The 25,503-nt window shown below is 38.8% G+C and overlaps 3 protein-coding genes across 9 annotated transcripts in view; 1 reads left to right on the plus strand and 2 right to left on the minus strand.

Annotated features, from left to right (window-relative positions):
* Positions 1-343: 343 nt before the first annotated feature.
* LOC127414862 (DNA-(apurinic or apyrimidinic site) endonuclease 2-like) lies at positions 344-7,586 on the minus strand. Of its 2 annotated transcripts, none has more exons than XM_051653214.1 (5): positions 7,143-7,586; positions 6,935-7,030; positions 3,740-3,883; positions 1,466-1,535; positions 344-1,170 (listed from the first exon to the last, which is right to left on the minus strand). In XM_051653214.1, the coding sequence occupies exons 2-5, from the start codon at positions 6,943-6,945 to the stop codon at positions 367-369; spliced, it is 1,029 nt and encodes a 342-aa protein (XP_051509174.1). In that variant the 5' UTR covers positions 6,946-7,030; positions 7,143-7,586; the 3' UTR covers positions 344-366. The 2 variants fall into 2 exon arrangements, with proteins under 2 accessions (XP_051509174.1, XP_051509175.1); XM_051653215.1 differs by having other exon boundaries at positions 891-1,207.
* Positions 7,587-8,551: 965 nt separating this feature from the next.
* LOC127414858 (ras association domain-containing protein 8-like) lies at positions 8,552-12,059 on the plus strand. Its single transcript, XM_051653211.1, has 3 exons — positions 8,552-8,624; positions 9,254-9,356; positions 10,379-12,059. The coding sequence occupies exons 2-3, from the start codon at positions 9,254-9,256 to the stop codon at positions 11,716-11,718; spliced, it is 1,443 nt and encodes a 480-aa protein (XP_051509171.1). The 5' UTR covers positions 8,552-8,624; the 3' UTR covers positions 11,719-12,059.
* Positions 12,060-14,062: 2,003 nt separating this feature from the next.
* LOC127414853 (cold shock domain-containing protein E1-like) overlaps positions 14,063-25,503 on the minus strand; it is a 34,074-nt gene continuing 22,633 nt past the window's right edge. For all 6 annotated transcript variants that reach the window (XM_051653205.1, XM_051653204.1, XM_051653203.1 and 3 more), the window contains 9 exons: positions 20,944-21,111; positions 19,566-19,673; positions 19,206-19,381; positions 19,017-19,129; positions 18,794-18,913; positions 18,424-18,602; positions 18,134-18,297; positions 17,815-17,947; positions 14,063-15,576 (listed from right to left, as the gene is read on the minus strand). In XM_051653205.1, coding sequence (XP_051509165.1) covers positions 15,529-15,576; positions 17,815-17,947; positions 18,134-18,297; positions 18,424-18,602; positions 18,794-18,913; positions 19,017-19,129; positions 19,206-19,381; positions 19,566-19,673; positions 20,944-21,111 — 1,209 coding nt within the window. In that variant the 3' untranslated portion in view covers positions 14,063-15,528. The remainder of the gene's footprint in view (positions 15,577-17,814; positions 17,948-18,133; positions 18,298-18,423; positions 18,603-18,793; positions 18,914-19,016; positions 19,130-19,205; positions 19,382-19,565; positions 19,674-20,943; positions 21,112-25,503) is intronic.

Below are 25,503 nucleotides of genomic sequence, written 5' to 3' on the forward strand. Positions count from 1 at the left end.
TTGGAATTTTCTCCTTGGATAATAAAGAGAAGTGTAAGACAGAACCTGAGATATTACAGAATTATTACTAGATTGCAGAAGGTACATTTTCTGAAATGCTCTGGCAAAAGTACCCAAGCTGAAAAGAACATTATTTCTAGAGTAAAATGTATCATTTCAAAATTCTAATTCAAGTAGCACAATAGAAATGTTACATATAATACAAATACATACAATGAAATATTTAGCACAGTATTCATACAGATTCCTTTGAGTTTAATCTACTTTTTCAACCCAGGCAAAAATATTACACCTGGCCTGAGGATTGGAGGCATGTCCTTGAGGTTGGGCACATACGAAAAACTGCCAGCCTAAATTAGGCCCTGCCTATTTTACAGTTCGTAGGACACAGGGCTCATTGTGTGACTTGCATGGCAGCGGCTGAGGAGGTCCATGTAAGACCAATTTCCAAAAGCCAGAGGACAGCCCTTTGTTACAGTCCTTTGACATGTGTACTGGTGTAGATTCTTCTTCCACTTCATCCTGATTTTCAGTCTTTGCTCCCAAGGAGAGATGCATTTCCTTATGCATACCACTGTGGTGCATAGTATTGCAGTCTGTTTCATCAGTCAGTCCAGTATTGGTGATTTGACACCCTGAACTCTCAGTACCTCTGCCATGCTCAGAGCTTTCTACTTGTTTCAGGCTCAAGTTCAGTTGTGTTTGTGTAGGCTTAAAAAAGGCTAAAAGACTGCCCTTAGGTTTACTTTCTGTTTTTGTCTGCGTACTTCTCTTGGCTTTGTGCGCAGTTGTCTCCGCCTCTTTATCTGTGGATCTCTTCTTCGCAACATTTTCTCCCTGTACTAGAGGATTCAGGTTTTCTCGGATTTCCTCACAATCCTGTGATCCAGGAAGACTCTCTTCAGAGTCTTTGGAAATGTTCTGTTTCTCAGAAAATCTGACAAAAAACCGTAAGAGTTTCTGCTGTCTGCCAGTGAATTCTGGCATGTGACGCGTGCACAGGGGTGGGCACTTGGGACTAGGCAGGAGGGTACAGATGAGCTGTGCCCATACAGGGCAGTGATTGGATCCCTCCACGCATAATGTCCGCTCCAATAAAAGCAGTTTCGACCAGAGAGCAGTTGGAAAAGATGTAGTCGATACATGTGCCGTAGTTGGTCTGCCTGGCACCTGTGAGTGTGGACCAGCATGTGAATGCACTGGACCTCTTAGGGTGGAAATGACGGAAGGAATCAACAAAGCCATAACCGCAACAAACGACAGGGAACTTTGGTCACCTGGTTTTATTTCTGTGGCATTGCACTGGGTAGTCCCGCCCACATTGAAATCTCATCATTCCAAAATCCAGCACCACATAACTATATTAAACATCAACTTGTGTCGATTTAAGTTGTGTTACACCTGGTTAGTACATGGCATTAACTGAAATCATGAGAAGATGGAGAAACATGGCTAAAGGACTTACCACATCATTTGGTTCACAGTGGTCTATGGGTTGATGAGAAGTGTTCACATCCCCCAAGACAATCACATGACTGAAGACAGATGGAGGGGTGCATAAATCAAACAAAAAGAAGAATCTCACATGCCAACAACATTTTGAGAAGAAGAATGTCTAAGGTGTACTTAAAGAAATATTCCAGATTTGTGGCTTAATGTTGATTACCACAAAAAATAATTTCGACTCGCCCCTCTATTTCTTAAAAAAAATAAAAAAAAATAAAAAATAAAAAAAAAGCAGCAGCAGCAGCAAAAATCGAGGTTACCGAGAGACACTTACAATGGAACTGAATGGAGCCAGTTGTTGAATGGTTTTAATCATATAATTTTAGAAACACACTTGCATTATTTGGCTGTTAAAACTTAGATTAAAATGCACCTGTTTAAAGTTGGTTATATTGCCTATATGCACTGTAATGTCCAGCTTTTAAGTTTTAAAGGAATAGTTCATCCAAAAATGAAAATTCATGCCATCCCAGATATATATATGACTTTTTCAATGACTTTCTTTCTTCTACAGAACACAAATGAAGATTTTTAGAAGAATATCTCAGCTCTGTATGTTCATATAATGCAAGTGAATGGTGACCAAAACTGTGAAGCTCCAAAAAGCACAAAGGCAGTATAAAAGTAATCCATAAGACTCCAGTGTTTTAATCCATGTCTTCTGTAGCGATCCAATCGGTTTTGTGAGAGAACAGACCAAAATGAAACTTTTTTTCACTACAAAACTTGATATCAGCAGTCTCCTTGGCGATCATGATTTCAAACTCAATTACACTTCCTAGTGCCATCTAGTGCTCTGCTCATGCGTCAAGCACTAGAAAGTGTAATCGAGCTTGAAATCATGATCGTGCCTAGAGACTGCTATGGCAAGATGTACAGTGAAAAAGGAGTTATATTTTGGTTTGTTCTCACCCAAAACTGATTCAATTGCTTCAGAAGACATGGATTAAACACAGGAGCATGGATTACTTTTATGCTGCATTTATGGTCTTTTTGGAGCTTCAAAGTTCTGTTCACCACTTACTTGCGTTGTATGGACCTACAGAGCAGAAATGTTCTTCTAAAAGTCTTGACTGAGAGAATTTTCATTAACTTCCGTTAAAATGGTAAAGCAAGTAGTCATTAATTATTTTGATGATTTTCTTTTTTCCACAGCATGGAGTGTCAAAAATATGCCAAAATATTTATTATTTAAGCAGCTTAAGAGCAAGCATACAGAATATGGCTACGTAATTTATTTTCTCGCTGCATGGCAGACAACATGTACAATAAATATGTAACTAAATCACTTATATATATATATATTGAACTGGATTGCTCATGATGTCATATCAGTGAAGCCACTGCACCGCCCTATTGCTATGCCCAAACATTCAATCACCGATTTGATATCTGAAATCTGCATGTACATCCCTACAACGCAAACGTCCTACACATGTAATTATTTATTTATTTGAAGTTGGGAATTTTTCCTGTTTCTTGAAAACTTGAGTGAATTATATCTGAATCAAACAGTATCCACCTCTAACAAACTTAAATGGTGAACAGATCAGTTGAATGTACATGAGTTAACCGAAACTGAGGTAAGATACAAAAAGACATTTTCAGACTTATTTATTGTGAACAAAGTGTTTATTCAGTTACTTGTTTTATGTTTTCATTAAAAAAAGTGCCTTTTTCTCACGGTCACTTGAATAAGAGCGTGCGCTCTCTCTCACAAGCGCAGCGCCTGAGGGAGACATGCAAAGCATAGCTGGTTAAAATTAAACTGATACGCTAGATTTAAATGGCAAACGAACACGTAATTTATGACATCTATCGATGTCATTGATGCTCTGTGGCAGTTTGGGCATACCAAGATGGCCGCTCAAACATTTCCGGTCGCTTCACCTCCTGCTGGCAGTTTACCGTTGCATCAGTGGTCCAATTCTATATATGTATATATATATCAGTGATCTAAATCTAAACCTGAACTCATTTTTAAAGCTACAATAATGAATAAATACTTTTGAATCCACAAATTATATTGCTTTTATTCATCAAATGTTTAATTATTTCAGAAATGAAGACATTTTCTCTCAATATACTAACACTTGGTTGTGTACTCACAAAATGATGCAGACACACCAACACAGAACTATAAATGCAAACACGGAGCATACGGCATAGGTTCAACACAGAAGTATAAATAAGCCTTAAAAGTCATGATTCCAATCAGTGCTGTCTCTCTTACCTCCCTGAGCTCAAAATGGCTTCAGCTCTGACCTGTAGGAGCCTGTAAAACTGAAGCTTGTACTGTTTTCTCTCCAGTTTGTCCAGATCAGCATGGGGACAGTATACATTACTCACAGTCAGCTTCTCTGGTCCGTCTGCTCCACTGAGAAAAATCAATCAATAAACAACTTCTGACATCCAAAAACATATGAAGCATTAAGAACATGCAAAGTCAGAGAGAGTCTTTTTCTACCATTCCATCTGCTGGTGGTGAAATTGTTTTACCTCGGCCATTGATAAATAATGCTTTTAAAGAATTCTATCTTGATCTTTATAGTTCCACATCTTCGTCTACTGATGAAAATATTAGAAACTTTGTGGAACCATTAGAACTTCCTAAACTGACGACTGAGCAAAAATTCTCTTGATTCTGAGATAACCTTGGAGGAGCTTGGCGAGGTAATTAAGGCCTTGCCTACAGGCAAGGCTCCGGAGCCAGATGGTTTTGCCACTGAATTTTTTAGATCTTATGCTGTAGAACTGGCTCCACTTTTGTTAGAAGTTTATCCGGAATCATTAAAGAATGGAAAGATTCCGTCAACCATGACACAAGCCCGGATCAGTCCGATTCTTAAAAAGGACAACGACCCAAGCGAGTGTAAGAGTTACCGTCCAATTTCCCTGATTCCCTACGTAAAAATATTGTCAAATATTCTGGCTAACCGATTAAGTAAAGTTATGACATCTCTTATACATATAGATCAGGTGGGGTTTATTCGGGGCCACAGCTCTTCTGATAACATTAGGCATTTCATCAATATCTTGTGGTCAGTGGCGAATGATCAGACTCCGGTCGCTGCCATCTCACTTGACGCCGAAAAGGCGTTTGATATGGTAGAATGGGATTATCTTTTTAAGATTTTGGAAATATACAGGTTCGGGAATACTTTTATTGGACGGATTAAGTTACTTTATAGACACCTGGTAGCGGCAGTACAAACAACTGATTAATTTCAGATTATTTTACTCTGGATAAGGGCACCCGGCAGGGTTGCCCTCTTTCCCCATTATTGTTCTGTCTTGCCCTGGAACCATTAGCAGCCACGATAAGAAGGGAAGATGATTTTCCAGGGGTGATGGCAGGAGGTGTGGCACATAAGCTTTTGCTTTATGCAGATGAAATTTTATTATTCGTCACCGACCCCATTAGATCTATGCCTTGCCTCCATAGAATTATTAATTCCTTTTCTAAGTTCAATTGGTCTAAATCTGAAGCTTTGGCTCTGACTGTGTACTGTCCAGTAACAGCTTTCCAGCCGGGTGCCTTCCAATGGCCCAAACAGAGCATTAAGTATTTGAGTATTTTATTCCCAGCAAATTTGTTTGATTACTTAGTTAATTTTGACCCTTTAAGAAAAAGGTTTTTGAATGATGTGGCAGGTGGGATTCATTACATTTATCTATGATTGGGAAGGTTAATGTTATTAAAATGAATTGTATTCCAAAATTTAACTACCTACTATGATCTCTTACTGTAGATGTCCCCCTCTTTTATTTCAAGCAATTTGATAGCATAGCGAAGTCCTTCATTTGGAATGGTAAGCGTCCCAGATTACATTTCAATAAGTTACATAGGCCAATTGACAAAGGTGGGCTAGGCCTACCCAAGATTTTGTTTTATTATTATGCATTCTGTCTCAGACATTTGGCTCATTGGTCACTTCCACCTGAGAGAGCCCCTCCCTGGTTTTGTATTGAACAGGCAGTTATTGCCCCTATTTCACCATTGCAAAGCCTATCAAACTAATTGGAGAAGTTACACCCCGTTATCTTGCATTTGCACTCAGTATGGACAAAAGTATCCAGAGTGTTTAATTCAGACATTTATTTAAATGTTGCCTCAAGCATATGGCTGAACCCTAAATTATTTATCAACAAGTCCCCTTTCTGCTGGTCAGAGTGGATTGTGAGGGGGGTTACTACACTCGGTGACCTATATGAGAGTGGAGTGTTGAGATCTTTTGAAAATTTGGTTCAACATTTGGGGATTCCCAGATCTCAGTTCTATAGGTATTTACAGCTGCGCCACCTGCGCTGTATTGTTTTTGGAAGTAGCACACACCCCCCTTAAAGCGGCAGATACTCTGGGAGAGGTGATTACTGCTTTTGGAAAAGGTCATGAGGCATCAGTGTATTACTCCCTGCTAATTCAGAGTCTGGGGGATGGAGCTTTAACTTCTATCAAGAGATTATGGGAGAAAGATTTAAACTTGGCATTGGAGGAGGGAGTGTGTGCTAGGATTCTAAAAAACATCAAGTCTGTATCTAGAGATGCAAGGGTGCGCCTTATGCAATTCAAGATTTTACATATATTCTATTGGACCCCCTCTAGATTATATAAGCTTGGTCTTAAAGACACCCACCTGCTGGTGATGCCAATCAGAAGATGGAGACACAACCCATGTTTTTTGGGGGTGTGTCAAGATCCAAGAATTTTGGTTTTATGTGTCACGTTTTGGGCACTTAAATTTCATTTTGCCCCAGACTCTGTATTTTGGGCGATGGGGCGGCCATAAATTTGGGGGATAAACACATAAAAAATTGGGTTCTAACCAGTATTATGATTGGCAGGCTAATTATTTTAAGGGGATGGAAGTCGGATGGAGCCCCCTTATTTCCGGAGTGGTGTGAGGAGATGGGGAGGGTGGCTGCTTTCGAGGAGGGGTCAAGCAGAAGGCTGGGGGTTCGGAATTTGTTTGATAGGAAATGGGGTAAGTGCTTAAGTGTTTTTGGAGGACTCTCAGGGAGGGGCTGTGGAGAGAGTAGTTAAGTTTTAATTATGTATGATTATTATATATTTTTTTTTTGTTCTGTTTTTGTGTGTGTGTGTGTGTGTGTGTATTCTTATTTGTGACCACAGGGGTATTCTTTGGGGGGGTCAGGGTGGGGTTGGGGATTGGGGAGGGGTAGGGGTATTAGTGGGGGTTAAATGTTGATTCAGTGTATATATGTTGTTTTTTCTCTTTGTTATATGTCTATGAATCAATAAAAAAATTTAATTGAAAAAATAAAAAAGAACATGCAGAGTCTATCTTAAAGAGTAAAAAAAAAAAAAAAAAACAGTAAAATTTTAAAGTCGGAAAAATATCAACGCCATATTAAACATTCTTGGACCTTTAACAGCTCTTCCCACGTTGTCACTAGAAAACTCTACCTGGTCACCATAGCAACCAATACTCCTTCATGACTGGTGAGCAGACCTGTCAATCCAGGAATGGAGTACCAGTATCTTTACAGAAGGTCGCAACACCTGGTCAGATGAAAAAAATTAAGGAGATACCATATGAACATGGTTTAAACAACCATGAAAAGTTGTAAATCTTTTACAATAATGTAACATGAGATGCTTGACATTTACTTACAAAACGAGACATTTCAAATGCAAAACATAGGACTAATTGGACATGAATCTTCTGCGAAACCATTCGTACCAACTCCTATAATTTGTTGGTTGTTTTATGGTGCCGTTTACCGGAGTATCCACTTCGTCCTCGGCTAAAACTGAAGTGTGAATTGTAGCCATCAACAATCGCGGTCTTTTCATCCAATAGGTCACCTGGAAAAATGTTATGCATTATGCAATACTGAAAGAGTTATTAAATTAAAAGAAGGAGCTCCTATCAACCCATTCAAAAACCCGCGTGCAGTTACGAGTAACTTTAGTCTCTTGGACGCAGATGATATCAGCATCGAATGAATCTAGAGCTTTTTTTAATGCCATTTTAAAATGTTCGTATCCCGTTGATGTTCCATGTTACAATCTGTCAAACAACGTCAGATGACCTGAACATTGATCGGTATGCAAACTGCTGCGCTTTGAAGAGGAAATCACACAGCTTTTCAAAATAAAAGTCTTTAAACGTTTGGGCTCAATCAACGGGAATTTGTGGCAAAATGTTGATAACAAAAAATTATTTCGACTCGTCTCTCCTTTTCTTAAAAAAAAAAAAAAAAAAAGAAAGAAAGAAAAAAAAAAGGGGGTTACAGTGAGGCACTTACAATGGAAGTGAATGGGGCCAAATTTTTGGAGGGTTTAAAGGCAGAAATGTGAAGCTTATAATGTTATGCAAGCACTTACACTAATTCTTCTGTTAAAACGTGTGTATTATTTGAGCTGTAAAGTTGTTTAAATAGTCATTTTTACAGTCGTTTTAGGATTACGGCATTACGTCGTCATGGCAGCGAAGTGTAAAATTAAATATAACTTTACACAGAAAAGGTTAGAAAGCGATTTTATCAGACTAAAATAATCTTAATATGCATATTGTTTACATCTTGTGGTTATACGTTTGAAACAGTGAGTATTTTAACATTCACTTCCATTGTAAATGTCTCAGTGTAATCCAGAGTTTTGCATTTTTAAAGAAAAGGAGGGATGGGTCTAAATTATTTTTTGTGGTAATCAACATTATGCCATAAATGCTGTCGACTGAGCTTAACCTGTATTGAACCTGGAATATTCCTTTAAGTTAAAGTTTAAAACAACTTAATGTTGCCTATTTATCTAAACAAAAATATTAAGATACTTTAGGAGGAGAGTAATTCTACAGCATGTTTAGGGACTCAAGTTCAGTGTAAACATGTTTACTCAGATTCAAAATAATTAGCATCCATTAAAAAAAAAAAAAAAAAAAAAAAAAAAAACTTGTCTTGGGAAACTGTTATCAGTCTTGATCTGAGTGTTTACTGAAGGGAAGGGTTTGTACATGTCCAGTTAAGTCAATGGTGACAAGACTTTTCCATGTACAGGACAACATATACCGAACTGCCCCTCATCTAAATGCAAGGATTTTACTGGAAGACACATTTCAACTGAAAGAATCTTGAGATCAGCTGAAGGACAGGTACAGTGCACACCTTTCATAATGAACAGTGGTTAGTGTCTGCTATGTTCTTTTTCCCATTTTTGGAAAATTTCTTGATTAGTGAAGCATATTTTTTAATAATTTTCATGCCAATAATTTGTTTGTTTCTTTTCTAATTTGGTTAACACCTAACAACGAGGTTCTATTTGTCTAGGCTATTTGTTTTTCAGTTTTTCTAAAAAGCTATTTGAGTATGTTAACCACAGTTAACCAAGATTAATAAGTGCTGTAAAAATATTGTTGAATTATTAAGTTCTTGTTAACTATTGTAGTTAATGGTAATGAACACAACCTCATTGTAGTGTTTCCCAAATGTATAATACAACCAAGATCGAATTGTTTGTTTAGATTAGGTAATTGTTTTCTACAAAGAGCCTAAACCAATGATCATGTCACTGTTGGATTAAATACAGTGAACATGAGGAAAATTTTCTCTCTTTGCTTTAAGTTTCAGTTGATAATGAATGGTGTTGGGTTGGTGTTTGTCTTATTAAATAGTTGTCTTGAGAACGGGACATTGTAGAACTTACAATAAAGTTTAGAGAATAATTAATTATTAATTAATTATAATTATAGAAACAGCCTGAGATAGAATATTTTGTTTTTAGATGGAGGTAAAGGTGTATGTTGAAGGAGTTCAGCGCATCGTTTGTGGAGTCACTGAAAAAACAACGTGTCAGGAGGTGGTCATCGCTTTAGCACGGGCACTTGGTAAGTCTATGTCTGAACTGTACATATTTAAAGATATTAAAGAACCATTTGGGGTTCCTCAGGTGCCACACTGGCAGAATCCTCTGGAGGTTTTTCAGACAGCCTTTCAGGTCTCTGAGAAACTTTTAGTTTCTACCAGAACTCTAAGGACTGTGAATGGTTCATCCAGTAAATCCATGATAAGGGAAAAGCTTTGAGGCACTTGAAAAATATTTTGAAGTTACTAGAGTACATAAATAGATATTTGGGACTCCTTTAAAGGGTACCTGGAGGGTACTTACTATAGCATAAACATGCAAAAAAAAAACAACGATTGATGCATAATCTGATATACACTCACTAAGCACTTTATTAGGAACACCTGTACACCTACTTAATCATGCGATTATCTAATTAGCCAATTGTGTGGCAGCAGTACAATGCAAAAATCACTCAGATACAGGTCAGGAGCTTCAGTTAATGTTCACATCAACCATCAGAATGGGGGAAAAAAAGTGATCTCAGTGATTTAAACCATGGCATGATTGTTGGTGCCAGACGAGCTGGTTTGGGTATTTCTGTAACTGCTGATCTCCAGGGATTTTCATGCACAACAGTCTCTAGAGTTTACTCAGAATGGTGCCAAAAACAAACAAAAAATACAGTGAGCGGCAGTTCTGCAGACAGAAACGCCTCGTTGATGAGGTCAACAGAGAATGGCCAGACTGGTTCGAGTTGACAAAGGCTACAGTAACTCAGATAACCACTCTGTGCAATTGTAGTGAGCAGAATAGCATCTCAGAATGCACAACATGCCAAACCTTGAGGCGGATGGGCTACAACAGCAGAAGACCATGTCGAGCACTTTATTAGGAACATAAGTGTTCCTAATAAAGCACTAAGTGAGTGTATATGACATATAACATGACCAAAGAGAACATACTACTAGTAGGTTGCAGGTATTTGTTGGAAATACAGTACATGGGCAGAGTAAAATTAACCCTATAATGTTTCCCACTTTTTAATGTTGTTCTTACACTTAGGTCGCACTGGGCGATATACTCTGAGAGAGAAGTTCAAAGAGTATGAACGTAATGTAACTCCGGATGAACGGCTCCTGGAGTCCTTGGAAAAATATGGTGAACAAGCGAAGGAGGTGCAGCTTACTTTGAAGCATATCGGTCCATCCCTTGGGGAAGAAACAAGCCAGCCCAAAGCTCAAATGAGGCGAGCAGAAGGGGGCGGGAGGGCAAGGAGAGGCAGTGGGGGAATTGCCCTACACCGACAGAGTCTTCCACCACTATCGCGTCTCTGCCTCCACTCCGAGCCGCCCCCCGAGGAACCAAAGAGACCCAAGAGGAAGTCGCTGACACTAATGGAGGAAGCATGGGGTTGGCTGGAAAACTTGGGCAAAGGCGGGAGGCCACAATTAGGACAAGATAAGGGGAAAGAAGGAAATGAGTACTCAGATAAGGCATCTCCGAAACAAACCAAAAGTACCTTGGTCTCTGGAGCACTACAAGGAAAGGACAAAAAAGACAAAAATAGAGTCACTCTACATCAGCCTTTGATCAGTTGCCTTGGGAAACGTGGCAGATGTAATGATGAGTATGGTATGAGTGTGAGAAAAGAGGAAGTGATAAGAAAAGACACAGAGGAGTTGAAAACCATCACAACTGGCAAGGCAATGATTCCACAGATTCCTAAAACTGAAAGTGAGGAGATTGTAGAGTTAAGAAGACTGATCATCCAACAACAAGCAAGTCTGAAAAATCTCAAACTGAAAATAGAATCAACTGACCAGCTGATCAGTGAGCTTGAAGAGCAACAAGATTCCAGACAGAGTTTCGAGTCACTGTTGGAAGAAGAGGAACAGATCGAGTTTTGGATGAATGAGCTCAAGGCAGAGGAAGGCCACGAGAGAGACCTGCAGAGGCAGTTCTTTCAGATTAAGGAGGAAGCTGCAAAGTGCAAAGCTAAATTAGAAGAATACAAACAGAAATGCCAAGCTATGGACCTGCGACACACTCTGCAGCTTCAAATGGGACATTTGCATGAAAATGCCACTGGACAGAATAGTCAAGTGGACACACCGAATCCTGTGTTGCAGCATGCTGACCCAAGCATCAAACAAACACCGATGTCAGCGGATGTGTTACATGGAGACAATGGATCAAAAAGTGTAGTCACAACACTGGAGTCCAAACTTCCATACGTGTTTGTTTCTGCAAACCAGATATCACATCCCCCATCAAGTGGACCAGCAGACCTGAGGGAATGGTGGACGCGATGGTCACAGAGTCAGAATCCATCAAAAGGGACAAAACCAAAAGTTGTGCATCGCTCTGAAATCACCATACACCTTGGAAGCACAAGAGTTTAGGCAAATAAATACAGTTCTAAATCTGCCTTGTGCTGTTCACTGACACCTCATGCATGCTTAAAGGAATGTTCTGGGTTCAAAACAAGTTATGCTCTGTCAGTTATGACTGCATTTGAGGCATAATGTTGATTACCACAAAAAATAATTTTGATATATATATATATATATATAAATCTGTTGCAATAAGGCATGTGGAATTGAAAGGGGCCAGTCCATAATTGTTAAAATACACGTTTCAAAAGCATAGCCACAAGTGAAAACATTATACGTTACCTTGATTTTAGTGTGATAAAATCAGGGATTAACTGGCATTATAGCATTTTGACCTGATTACAGGGTTTGCCAGCCTTACATCCTCATGACAATGAAGTTGTAATATTGAATATTATTTTACACAGATAAAATTTGTAAGCTATTCTATCACACTAAATTTATGTTAACATATCATTTTTTGTCTTTTGGCTATACTTTTAAAATTGTTAAACATTTATGGACCAGCCTCATTCAGTTCCATTGTGGGTGACTTACTGTACCAGTTTTCTCATATATATATATATATATATACAGGTGCATCTCAATAAATTAGAATGTCGTGGAAAAGTTCATTTATTTCAGTAATTCAACTCAAATTGTGAAACTCGTGTATTAAATAAATTCAGTGCACACAGACTGAAGTATTTTAAGTCTTTGGTTCTTTTAATTGTGATGATTTTGGCTCACATTTAACAAAAACCCACCAATTCACTATCTCAAAAAATTAGAATACATCATAAGACCAATAAAAAAAACATTTTTAGTGAATTGTTGGCCTTCTGGAAAGTATGTTCATTTACTGTATTATGTACTCAATACTTGGTAGGGGCTCCTTTTGCTTTAATTACTGCCTCAGTTCGGCGTGGCATGGAGGTGATTAGTTTGTGGCACTGCTGAGGTGGTATGGAAGCCCAGGTTTCTTTGACAGTGGCCTTCAGCTCATCTGCATTTTTTGGTCTCTTGTTTCTCATTTCCCTCTTGACAATACCCCATAGATTCTCTATGGGGTTCAGGTCTGGTGAGTTTGCTGGCCAGTCAAGCACACCAACACCATGGTCATTTAACCAACTTTTGGTGCTTTTGGCAGTGTGGGCAGGTGCCAAATCCTGCTGGAAAATGAAATCAGCATCTTTAAAAAGCTGGTCAGCAGAAGGAAACATGAAGTGCTCCAAAATTTCTTGGTAAATGGGTGCAGTGACTTTGGTTTTCAAAAAACACAATGGACCAACACCAGCAGATGACATTGCACCCCAAATCATCACAGACTGTGGAAACTTAACACTGGACTTCAAGCAACTTGGGCTATGAGCTTCTCCACCCTTCCTCCAGACTCTAAGACCTTGGTTTCCAAATGAAATACAAAACTTGCTCTCATCTGAAAAGAGGACTTTGGACCACTGGGCAACAGTCCAGTTCTTCTTCTCCTTAGCCCAGGTAAGACGCCTCTGACGTTGTCTGTGGTTCAGGAGTGGCTTAACAAGAGGAATACGACAACTGTAGCCAAATTCCTTGACATGTCTGTGTATGGTGGCTCTTGATGCCTTGACCCCAGCCTCAGTCCATTCCTTGTGAAGTTCACCCAAATTCTTGAATCGATTTTGCTTGACAATCCTCATAAGGCTGCGGTTCTCTCGGTTGTGCATCTTTTTCTTCCACACTTTTTCCTTCCACTCAACTTTATGTTAACATGCTTGGATACAGCACTCTGTGAACAGCCAGCTTGAATGTTTGTGGCTTACCCTCCTTGTGAAGGGTGTCAATGATTGTCTTCTGGACAACTGTCAGATCAGCAGTCTTCCCCATGATTGTGTAGCCTAGTGAACCAAACTGAGAGACCATTTTGAAGGCTCAGGAAACCTTTGCAGGTGTTTTGAGTTGATTATCTGATTGGCATGTCACCTTATTTTAATTTTTTGAGATAGTGAATTGGTGGGTTTTTGTTAAATGTGAGCCAAAATCATCACAATTAAAAGAACCAAAGACTTATACTACTTCAGTCTGTGTGCATTGAATTTATTTAATACATGAGTTTCACAATTTGAGTTGAATTACTGAAATAAATGAACTTTTCCACGACATTCTAATTTATTGAGATGCACCTGTATATATATATATATATATTTTTTTTTAATAAACAAAGGGCAAAAAGGATCAGCGAAAAAAAAGGTGGTAGACAGTATGCCACAAATGCTTTTGATGAAGTTTAACTTGTATTAAACCCAGAAAATTCCTTTATTGTCACAAAATGTTAGTATTTAAAGGCGAGTTTTGAGTTTCTGAACAGTTCTTGCTGGTACAAAATTAAACGTGATGCATCTTTGATTCTCATAAAATGTTTATTTCAATTGTTTCATTCAAGACCATTAACAAAAGTATATAGAATCCTAAGGTTCAACACAAACCCAGGGTGCTCCAGAGAAAACTTATGACAGTTATAGTTCCATTTGTCATAAGCAGCACTGCAAATAGCTTCTATCCATGTAACTGAATTCCTGCTAATTTTTACTCATTACATTTCCCCCTTTTCCTCAATACACACATTTGTTTAATTTATTTAGGTTTTTAAAAGCCCACCCAAGTAAAAGCACACATTACATAAGAGTATATTTCAACCCACAGGTACGGGAGTATGCACACCAGTATTTTGTACTTGGGAATACTCATCCTAAACTTGCTCTTATATTTCAGTGGCTGATTGGGGATAGAGACACCACATTTTTTTTCTTTTTTTTTTCTGTTTTTAGGGACCTTTTTCTTTATTAATTTATTCATTAGCAGACATTGAGTTTAAATTGAACTCATGAAATGCATGTGCAAAGAAAAAAGAAAAATCTATATAAAAAGAACTGCAGGCTACAAGATGCCATTAGGAATTCTGCACTTGCCCAAAAAAACAGAGATCTTGTGAAATCAGGACAGGAATATATATATATATATATATATATATATATATATATATATATATATATATATATATATATATAAGGCTTTTACGGAAAAAGGCCAAGGTAATTTACACAATCAGAAAAAGCATACACAAGAGAGTTCTGAGGCCAGAGCTATTTATTTTGTTGTTTATCAGATCTATGTCATGTTAAAAGCTACACTAGAAATAGAATTGAGTATGAAAAAAAAAAATGAGAAAAACTTAGGACACATTTACTTCTCACCCAAAAGAGCCCAGATATATTTAGTCACTGGGCAAGAAACTCAACATAGGGACAAGTTTTCAAGTGATACAGGAAGAATAAAGTATATAACAAAATTTGAAATATAGACAAGCAAAGCTACTCTAAAACAAACAAAACAACTCACTCACACAGTAGCAGGTGCAGAATTCCAGGCATTTCAATTTCAGCAGAAATGAAACAGGTCAAACACCTCAACCTAAAAGGTGTGAGAACACAAACCCCCCTTTTTTCCCCTCTCACCTCTGCATAACAATCATACCCTTACAAGTTTCCAAACATGTGATGCATACCCACACACACTCATACAACAGGGGGTTGTACTTTGCAAAAACGTAACGCAAACAATGAAGACAAATGAGATGAGAATTGTCTTGTTGCAAGGGATTCTGTGACAGTGGAAGGGACTTGTGTGCTTATTGTCAAGTTTTGATGTGCATGGTACTCAATGAATTGTGTCTGTGGGTGAGAGAGAGGGAGAAAGAAAGAAAGAAAGAGGGACAGAAACACAAATCCCTTCCCCTGTCCTTGTCTGATTGCTTTTCTTCTCAAGGCGTTTCTTCCATAACGAGGAGGGGGTGAAGAGTACTCAGTCAGTAACACCAGGCTGGCGGGATTTTCTCTCAACATTGAAGCCCTGTATAAACAAAGTTCCAGAAAACATAAATTCACTTACAAGAACATCCTCTCATTAACAATGGTTCATGCCTAAAAATCTCTAGAATATCTCAAACCAGAACTCATGCACCGATGTCATAAGGATGCACCGATCTAAAAATATTTGGCCGATACCGATATTAATAAAAAATTATAGGCCGATACAGATATTATGCCACTTACCTTATTTTGTCAAAAGATCACTGTTTTGCTCAAGTTTTAAAAATGTACAAAGAGGTACAAAAGCTTTTTATTGTTCTAACTACAAATAATTTCAATTGAACATGGATTGGATCTGTTTAACACATGACAGGCCAAAATTTTAAAGAGAGCCAAGGGGGCCTGGGTAGCTCAGCGAGTATTGACGCCGACTACCACCCCTGGAGTCGCGAGTTCGAATCCAGGGTGTGCTGAGTGACTCCAGCCAGGTCTCCTAAGCAACCAAATTGGCCTGGTTGCTAGGGAGGGTAGTCACATGGGGTAACCTCCTCGTGGTCGCAATTAGTGGTTCTCACTCTCAATGGGGCGCGTGGTAAGTTGTGCATGGATCGGAGAATAGCATGAGCCTCCACATACTGCGAGTCTCCGCGGTGTCATGCACAGCGAGCCACGTGATAAGATGCATGGATTGACTGTCTCAGAAGCGGAGGCAACTGAGACTTGTCCTCCGCCACCCGGATTGAGGAGAGTAAATGCGCCACCACGAGGACCTAGTAAGTAGTGGGAATTGGGCATTCCAAATTGGGAGAAAAGGGGATAAAATTAATTAAAAATAAAATATATATTTTTTCCTCCCCTTTTTCTCCACAATTTGGAATGCCCAATTCCCAATGCGCGCTAAGTCCTCGTGGTGGTGTAGTGACTCGCCTCAATCCGGGTGGCGGAGGACGAATCTCAGTTGCCTCCGCATCCGAGACTGTCAATCCACGCATCTTATCACGTGGCTTGAGTGCGTTACCACGGAGACATACGAGGAGATGCGCCCCACCGAGAGCAAACCACATTATAGCGACCACGAGAACTCTACCCTCCCTAGCAACTGGGCCAATTTAGTTGCTTAGGAGACCTGGCTGGAGTTACTCAGCATGCCCTGGATTCGAGCTCACGACTCCAGGGGTGGTAGTCAGCATCTTTACTTGCTGAGCTACCCAGGCCCCCCAAAAATACTAATGTGTGTGTGTGTGTGTGTGTGTGTGTGTGTGTGTGTGTATATATGTGTATATATATATATATATATATATATATATATATATATATATATATATATATATATATATATATATATATATAAAGAGGGCCACAATCAAAAACAAATAGAGGATAAAAGATTTTTTTTTTAAATAACTACAGTAAATGCCATAGCATGATGATTGATGTGATTTATTTTGTAATTCCAAAATATTTTTGCAGTTCAAAATAACAGAACATACATTTTACATGTCTGTACTGTATATAATCGATCATCACAAATTCATACAATGCATATGTTGGGCAATTCCACGGAAATGTCAACCATATCATGGAAAAATAAAACATTTTAAACCAAAAAGGAACAAAATGCCCTTCTTTCGGGGCATAATAGATAATGGATATTGCCATCTACACCGCTAGAGGGTGCCGCTAGCTTACACAATGCTGGCTGAAGCACTTATTGCAGTCTGTTTTAAAAAGCAGCCTTTCAAGTTTTGTAATCGCACAAGACCATATTGCGATTTCAATCTCAACTCAATTAATTCTGCAGCCTTAATGGATACCATACCACTGTCTTAGAAGTCAAAGTTTGCTGGTTTGAAAGCATTTTGGATGATTTTACCTCATGTATAAGTGCCACTTTCACAACAGTCACATAACAATGGTTTTTCCTCAATGAGAGAAAGAGAATGATTAAAAATGTTATATCACATTTTGTGGCTATCATTATTTATTGATTGTGAATTTGAATTCACTTTGTTAAAAAAAAACAACAACAAAAAAAAAGTGTTGATAATTATGAATGAACCATTAGTTTTTTTTATATCTGCTTTTTATGCTTAACCCGATTTGCCGATGGTTTTAATTTGGTCAATAATTGGCCGATACATAATGGTGGCCTGGTACATCAGTGCATCCCATGTCAAAATGTAAGTAAAGAGGTAATTCCGGACCATGTGTGCATGCATCTATGAAATCATTAAACACTGAGAAATGCATGGTTGGAAGTGTAGACTCCTCCGATTACCTTAGAATTGTCTGGGCCACGAGGCTGTCTGATGATAACCAGACGGGGGGCATTGCTGTCATCCAGAGTAATGCTCTTCAAGCGATTGACAAGTCTGTCAGGTCGAGGTGTTGCTACTGGTTTTGGACCTTCACTGTAAACAATAAATGAATTAAACTGGTTAAATCGAGTAACAATGAAGAGGGCAAAATTATGCAAAACAGCGGTAAACAAGACTATAATACACCTTTTACAGTTCAGAATCTATTACAACAATCATCATTCAGAAAACAAATCGGGTCTTTATAACAAAAGATACTACCGAGATGCGAACACTTACCTGACTCTGTGGACATTGCAGGCACTGCACTTGCCTGTGCGTTGGTTCAAGATAACCGAAAACTCCACTTCATCTCCTGTCTGCAGCTCCAGACCTTCCTGCACCTCCTTTACATGGAAAAACAGCTTCTTGCTTTCTCCAATTTCATATGTGATGAAACCAAACTGGGGACATACAGACCACAGTTTGCCAGAGTCTTCATTATAACAGGGAACAACAGCAGTAATTCAAGCTAATGTTTTTCAAGTCAGTGTGTTATCATTAAACTCACAATGGACATGTTTCAATACCTGATCTTTGACGCACTCTACCAGGGCTCTACGCTGAGGCATTATGTTGCAGGCCATCTTTTGTCCAGTCTGGGCCACTGTACATAACTGAAATTTTACCATCTCCCCCTTTTGCAGACAGTCACCTTTATTGGCCATACCAACAATGCCAAATGGATAACTCTGACCCTTACTGGAGCCTGGTAAAGTGATTGATCGGAGAACAGTATGAAATTACAATTGAGTATAATTATTAAAAGGTTTCAAGGAACTCTGATAGAATGAAGATGCAGATTTTGTGAGGGACTGCATACGAAAGAACTAGGACAGTTTCTTCCCATTTTTCACATCGAGGAAAAAACACACTGGGTCTTTGTATCATGTCACTCACCCTCCTCTGTGATCTCAATGAGGCCTTGGTACTCAGTCTGTGAAGGGTCCACACTGCGCAGGGGCCGAACCAATTTCCCCAGGAACACTGTACTACTGACATCCTCTCCCACTCCATTCACTGAGACAGACAGTCACACAGTTGCATCACTTGCATGGACCAAGTATTATTGACGTCTTAAACCAAGCTGAGAAGCCACAAAGAAAGGCTAAAAACAACATACCAGCAGCAACTTTGGTGACCTTCTCAGCACTGATTTTGTTTCCTTTGCCCTTGGAGAGAGTGTATTCTACTGTATCACCCAGGTCAAAGTTATCAACATCCCCGCATACCTCACTGCACAGAGAACACATTTCAGCAACAATTCACAACATAATGATGACATTCAAAGCCAGTAAGAAACTTGCATTACCTATAGTGGAAGAAGATCTCCTGATCATGATTGGCCGTCTCTATGAAGCCAAAGTTATCTTTCAGCGTTGCTATGTATCCCAAAAGTCTCTTGGAGCCAACAGTGCGATTAAGGATCTTGATGGACACAGCACTCTGCTGTCCAGTGCGTTTCACCTCACTGATAGAGAACTCCACCTAGTGGAGATATGAGGCTTACATTAAAAACTCAATTACCACCATTTAATATCACCCATTTGATTTTAAAATGAAAATGAGAAAGATGTGCACATATATAGATTTCTTTGGTTGAACTAATTTCTATTTGCATCCTAAAAAATTAAAGCATTTCAACCTTTCAGTCAGTCAAAACTGAAAGTACCTTGTCTCCAAGTTGTGGGTAAGCGGCTCCCTCCAGGTCTTTAATATGGTAGGGAATAGACTGTTTCACTCCAATGTCTTCAAACGCAATCAAGCCTTCCTCTACATCCTGGTGGCACAAACATAAGCACATAAGCAGCCATTTACATTTAACAAACAATACATTTAGGACTGATTTCAAATATACCGATTTGGCAAAGCTCTGGACTAATGCGTTGTTTATTTCTCCTAGGAAAATAACTTCTTAGATTAGTTCAAAGTAAGAGCAAGAACTTGTATTGTGAACTGTGGAGAAGCATGGGACTGCATATACTTGAGGACCATATGTAAACAAGACTTTGTCTCTGGATAACAGTAGTTTGAAATTTTGGAACTCCATTAATATGGCCTTGCAGAACAAATCTCCAAAAAGCCGCAAAGCATGGGGAAATGTGCATTTACATGATGAGTGAATGAAAAGCCAAAATAAATCCAGATATTTAATGCATCACATGAGTTAGTCATCATGCACACATTAACACAAGAATGCACACTCTTGAGTGGCAGAGCTTGGTTGACTTGGCATGGTTTTGAAGTTAATGACGCATCTTATGATTTAAAGCGGTTCAAATCAATCTCTGCTCATGCCAACAGCCCGTGTTCCCCAAAAAGTGTCAAACACATCAAACTGACCTTTTCAACTTTACCCTTAAAAAAGGAAAAAGGCAGAGGATTAGACAGTGATCTGTGCTAATCTATGACTTTGCTAACCAAATCCAAGCATGTATGCGATTTGCAGATACTGCAAGAATTTAGCAAGTTCAATTTGGGGGCAGGTCTGTAACTCAACTACAATCCATGCAGAGGAGTTAAAATAAAACCTTTGTGAAAGTAACATCACAACAGGGTAAACCACATCCTGTGTATGCCTCTTCAGTAAAATAAAAAAAAAGTTGAGAACAGATATGACTAAGCTGTTTATGTTGAGAAGAGGCAGCATGCAGAAAACAGCAGCCTACCTTGTCTTTTTTCTAATGAAGAGGAGCATGGTTTAAAAAAAAGGAAAGAGGAAAGAAAAGGAAAGAAGATCAGAAAAAGCAGCCAAAAGCAAAAATTTGTCTCAACTCAATCCATGCTATTTGTACTTCATTACTTAGCCACAGAGACCGTTTAAAACAAAAACTGGCAGATAAAAATTTGGAGAATTCCAAGTAGAGAAAAATACTGACTTTCTACCATGTTCAAAGTCCCTATTTTCCACTAATGGCTGGTGGTTCTCCTAAAATCTTCACAGATTTATTAGACCTTTATGAAAATTGTGGTTCCCTCTACTTTGATTAGCATCCTTTTGGTCTTTCTGGGGAGTCAAGTCTAACTCAGGAAGTAGAAAGCTCTCCTACCTTCTCTTTGCCTTTGCTGGGACTGGAGATCTTGGTGGCGGTTGCAGACACGGCTTCTTTCTCCACCAGTCCCACAAAACGCAGATCAGATTGAGTGTGGAATGACACAGTGCCTTTGGGTAGCTTTTTGATCCGCACAGCATGGTTCCTCTGGGCTGACAGCATGTCCTAAGAGGGTATGCAAGATGTCAATTTTACCTTTATCTCTGCCTTGTGTACAGCAAAAACTACTAGATGTCTAATGATCTAGGTTTTTCAATGTATGATCCTAATATCTAAAAAAAAAAAAGGGTGGCCGATGACCAACTGATACATAATACAATATTCACATTGACACAAACTTCATTCCAAAATATTTAAAAACAAGAAATGTGCTTGCTGAAATGGGCAGCCTTCTTCGACCAAGCTGGCACTGTTATGGGCTGATGTTGGTGTCCAAAAAAACTTCCAATACAAAATGTTTATATTAGGGCTGTCGATTTAACACATTAATTTGGTGCGATTATGAAAAATAACGCGTTAAAAAATATGTACGCAATTAATCCTTCCCCTGACCCGTACGTAATTTCCATAATAAGGAACGTTCTTACCATCGGAGCAATTCAAGCTTGATGTACCACACTGATGTTTTACGAATATGTGGCAATAGGGGGCAGTCGAAGCTCCAGCTGTACACGCCTAGTCAAACCAACGAGAGCAGGCAGCACAGCCTTCCACAGATGATGCGTTCTTGCACTCAAAGACAGCTGAACGGAGCACAACAGAATTCAGGGATCTCGAGATGCGTTTTTCAAAGTTTTAAACTACATTTAACTTGACACAGCGCCCTAAAAACACTGTGCTTATGACTAAAGTTTGGGGCTGGGTATTGATACAGATTTTCCGATTCGATTCACAAGCTATCGATTCGATTCCGATCTCGATTCATATGGGTTGAGATTCATATTCATTTTGCTTAAATATTAAAGAAATTCTCTCTCAGCTAATGCTCCTAACTATAAAGGAAACTTCTAGGCAACCCTTCTAGAGGTCTGCAACCCAGGTTCGGGTCAGTTTTTCAAGTAGGACTTCGAGTTGAGGTTTGTAATTAATGAACAAATAAACCAGCCTACTGAACTCATTTCACGCATGCGCCGTCACTCGGCGACAGACAAGCACGAACGTTAGGGGCCATTCACACTGAACGTGTTTTTGTGTGAGTGTGTTCCGTTTTCCCATTGTTTTCCTATGTAAACACAAGCTGAATGAATGTGTCTGTCTGTTGCACAGCGTCTCGCTGTTTCTTCAGTGTCTCGCACAGGACCAGCACATTTTAAACACAATGTTAAAAAGAACTTCAAATTTTCAAATGTCGATACACCTGTGCTCGGTTTCATTCTTTGTGCTGCGTCTAGATTGTTTTTAGCGCAGGCATCAAAAAAATTCAACATTCTAAAGTTCAGGCTGCAAAGAGGGGACAGTTGCATTGTTTCATATTATTCCAGATTGTTCTGCACCAAGCAGAACTATGCCTTGTTAAAACTGTATGTTTACAGTTTCAATACTGCTGGGAATGTTGCCTATATGCTTACATAAAATACAGCCTATAGCAACAGTTCCTGCTAGAAGAAATTATAAAGATAGTGAGCGATTTTGGGTTGGGTTCGGGCTTGGGCTTAAAATCTGATGGTATCGTTCGGGCCGGGTAGGGTCGGGCCACAAGGTCTTGGGTACAGGTTTCATTTTTTTTTTGCCCGTGCAGACCTCTAAACCCTTCTAGGTACAATTCAAAAATATTAATTTTACAAACTATATTTTATCATTTGCTTTTTCATCAAATTGGTAACTTTTTAGAGTTGAAAGAGCAAAGCACTCTAATACATAATTATTTTGACGAAGGCAGCTAGTCTGCAGATATGCGTTTTTAATGTTTTGTTGCCTAAGACTGGAGTATTGGTTTTGGAGATTGAGTGCCTTCATCGTTTTCAACTCTAAAAAGTGACCAATTTGATGTTGATATCAGCCCCATTCGGCAATGAGCATCTCTTCTTATACGATTCTTTTTGTATATCTTTTTAGCCAAGGTAGCAGTCTTCCATTTGCATTCTCATTTCGGTCACTTTTAGCTATTGAAAAATTATGAATATTAGTCTATTCCATCAATTAATATCTTGAAATTATATATATATATATATATATATATATATATATATATTATATATACACACACACACACACACACACACACACACACGGTTGTGCTCAAAAGTTTGCATACCCTGGCAGAAATTGTGAAATTTTAGCATTTATTTTGAAAATATGACTGATCATGCAAAATTTCTTTTAAGAATAGTGATCATATGAAGCCATTTATTATCACATAGTTGTTTGCCTCCTTTTTAAATCATAATAACAGAAATCACCTAAATGGCTCTGATCAAAAGTTTACATACCCTTGAATGTTTGGCCTTGTTACAGACACACAAGGTGACACACACAGGTTTAAATGGCAATTAAAGGTTAATTTCCCACACCTGTGGCTTTTCAAATTGCAATTAGTGTCTGTGTATAAATAGTCAATGAGTTTGTTAGCTCTCACGAGGATGCACTGAGCAGGCTAGATACTGAGCCATTGGGAGCAGAAAAGAACTGTCAAAAGACATGCGTAACAAGGTAATGGAACTTTATAAAGATGGAAAAGTATATAAAGATATCCAAAGCCTTGAAAATGCCAGTCAGTACTGTTCAATCACTTAAGAAGTGGAAAATTCAGGGATCTCTTGATACCAAGCCACGGTCAGGTAGACCAAGTAAGATTTCAGCCACAACTGCAAGAAGAATTGTTTGGGATACAAAGAAAAACCCACAGATAACCTCAGGAGAAACACAGGCTGCTCTGGAAAAAGACGGTGTGGTTGTTTCAAGGAGCACAATACGACGATACTTGAAAAAAATGAGCTGCATGGTTGAGTTGCCAGAAAGAAGCCTTTACTGCGCCAATGCAACAAAAAAGCCTGGTTACAATATGCCCGACAACACCTTGACATGCCTCACAGCTTCTGGCAAGATGAATGCAGCATGTTATCAGAAAATACTAGCAGACAATTTGTATTCTTCTGAATGAAAGCTGCGCATGGGACGCTCTTGGACTTTCCAGCACGACAATGACCCTAAGCACAAGGCCAAGTTGACCCTCCAGTGGTTACAGCAGAAAAAGGTGAAGGTTCTGGAGTGACCATCACAGTCTCCTGACCTTAATATCATCAAGCCACTCTGGGGAGATCTCAAACGTGTGGTTCATGCAAGACGACCACAGACTTAGCATTACCTGGAGGCATTTTGCCAAGATGAATGGGCAGCTATACCACCTGCAAGAATTTGGGGCCTCATAGACAACTATTACAAAAGACTGCACGCTGTCATTGATGCTAAAGGGGGCAATACACAATATTAAGAACTAAGGGTATGCAGACTTTTGAACAGGGGTCATTTCATTTTTTCTTTGTTGCCATATTTTGTTTTATGATAGTGCAATACTTTTATAACCTACAGTTGAATATGAATCCCATAAGAAATAAAAGAAGTGTTTTGCCTGCTCACTCATGTTTTCTTTAAAAATGGCACATATATTATCAATTCTCCAAGGGTATGCAAACTTGAGCACAAATGTATATATATATACACACACACTAATATATATATATATATATATATATATATATATATATATATATATATATATATATATATATAAAATTTTTATTGTTTACTTGTATAATGTGCTTTTTACAAGTATTTACACTATGTAGAACACATGCTAAATTGGTGCTGTCTCTTTAAGACTACCACATATAACAAGAGAAGACATGCGTGGTTTATTTAGCGCATCCATGTGTGATTAAAATGAAATATTTATTTTGTTTTTTAATCAACAACAATGACATATGGATCTGTGGATCTCGTCTTGGGACACAGAATGAGTTAAACCAAACTTTGCAGTTTGCAGTGAAAGTGCCCTGGGATTTTTAATGACCACAGAGAGTCAGGACAACGGTTTAACGTCTCATCCGAAGGACAGTGCCTTTTTACAGTATAGCTTCCCATCACACTACTGGGAAATTAGGACCCACACAGACTACAGGGTGAGCATCCCCTGCTGGCCTCCCTAATACCTCTCCAGCAGCAACCTTAGTTTTCCTCAGGAGGCCTCCCATCCAGGCACTGACCAGGCTCAACCTTGCTTAGCTTCAGTGGGCAACCGGTCTTGAGCTACAGGGTGATATGGCTGCTGGCCATTTTCCAGACATTGGCTAATCATAGGCATTTTAAGTCACATAGTGTGAGATTTGGTTGCACATTCCATTAATTTACTTGCATTATAGAGGGTTGCCATATAAAGTGAAAGATCGATCTTAAGATTTAAGAATCTATATCCTTCAAATGAAGATTGCAAAGCATTGGAAAATCAATATTTTTACCCAGCCCTACTAGAGATGCTGAAAACCATTGAGAAACGACGCAACCAAAGATGTTCTTAAAGTATCCTTCTGAAGCACGAGGACATAGACCAACAAATAAAAA

Source organism: Myxocyprinus asiaticus, chromosome 24, assembly GCF_019703515.2.
Source record: "Myxocyprinus asiaticus isolate MX2 ecotype Aquarium Trade chromosome 24, UBuf_Myxa_2, whole genome shotgun sequence".
In the NCBI taxonomy this organism is placed as follows: domain Eukaryota; kingdom Metazoa; phylum Chordata; class Actinopteri; order Cypriniformes; family Catostomidae; genus Myxocyprinus; species Myxocyprinus asiaticus.

What these genes read in the sequence shown, in the direction of transcription:
- LOC127414862 (XM_051653214.1), bottom strand. An exon ending in GCCATTTTGAGCTCAGGGAG is followed by an intron (nt 1,536 to 3,739) that starts GTAAGAGAGACA and finishes ATCTGTCTTCAG; the next exon opens with TCATGTGATTGTCTTGGGGG. An exon ending in ACTGTGAACCAAATGATGTG is followed by an intron (nt 1,171 to 1,465) that starts GTAAGTCCTTTA and finishes CCACACTCACAG; the next exon opens with GTGCCAGGCAGACCAACTAC.
- LOC127414858 (XM_051653211.1), top strand. Translation starts at nt 9,254, where the DNA reads ATGGAGGTAAAGGTGTATGTTGAAGGAGTTCAGCGCATCGTTTGTGGA. An exon ending in CGCTTTAGCACGGGCACTTG is followed by an intron (nt 9,357 to 10,378) that starts GTAAGTCTATGT and finishes TCTTACACTTAG; the next exon opens with GTCGCACTGGGCGATATACT.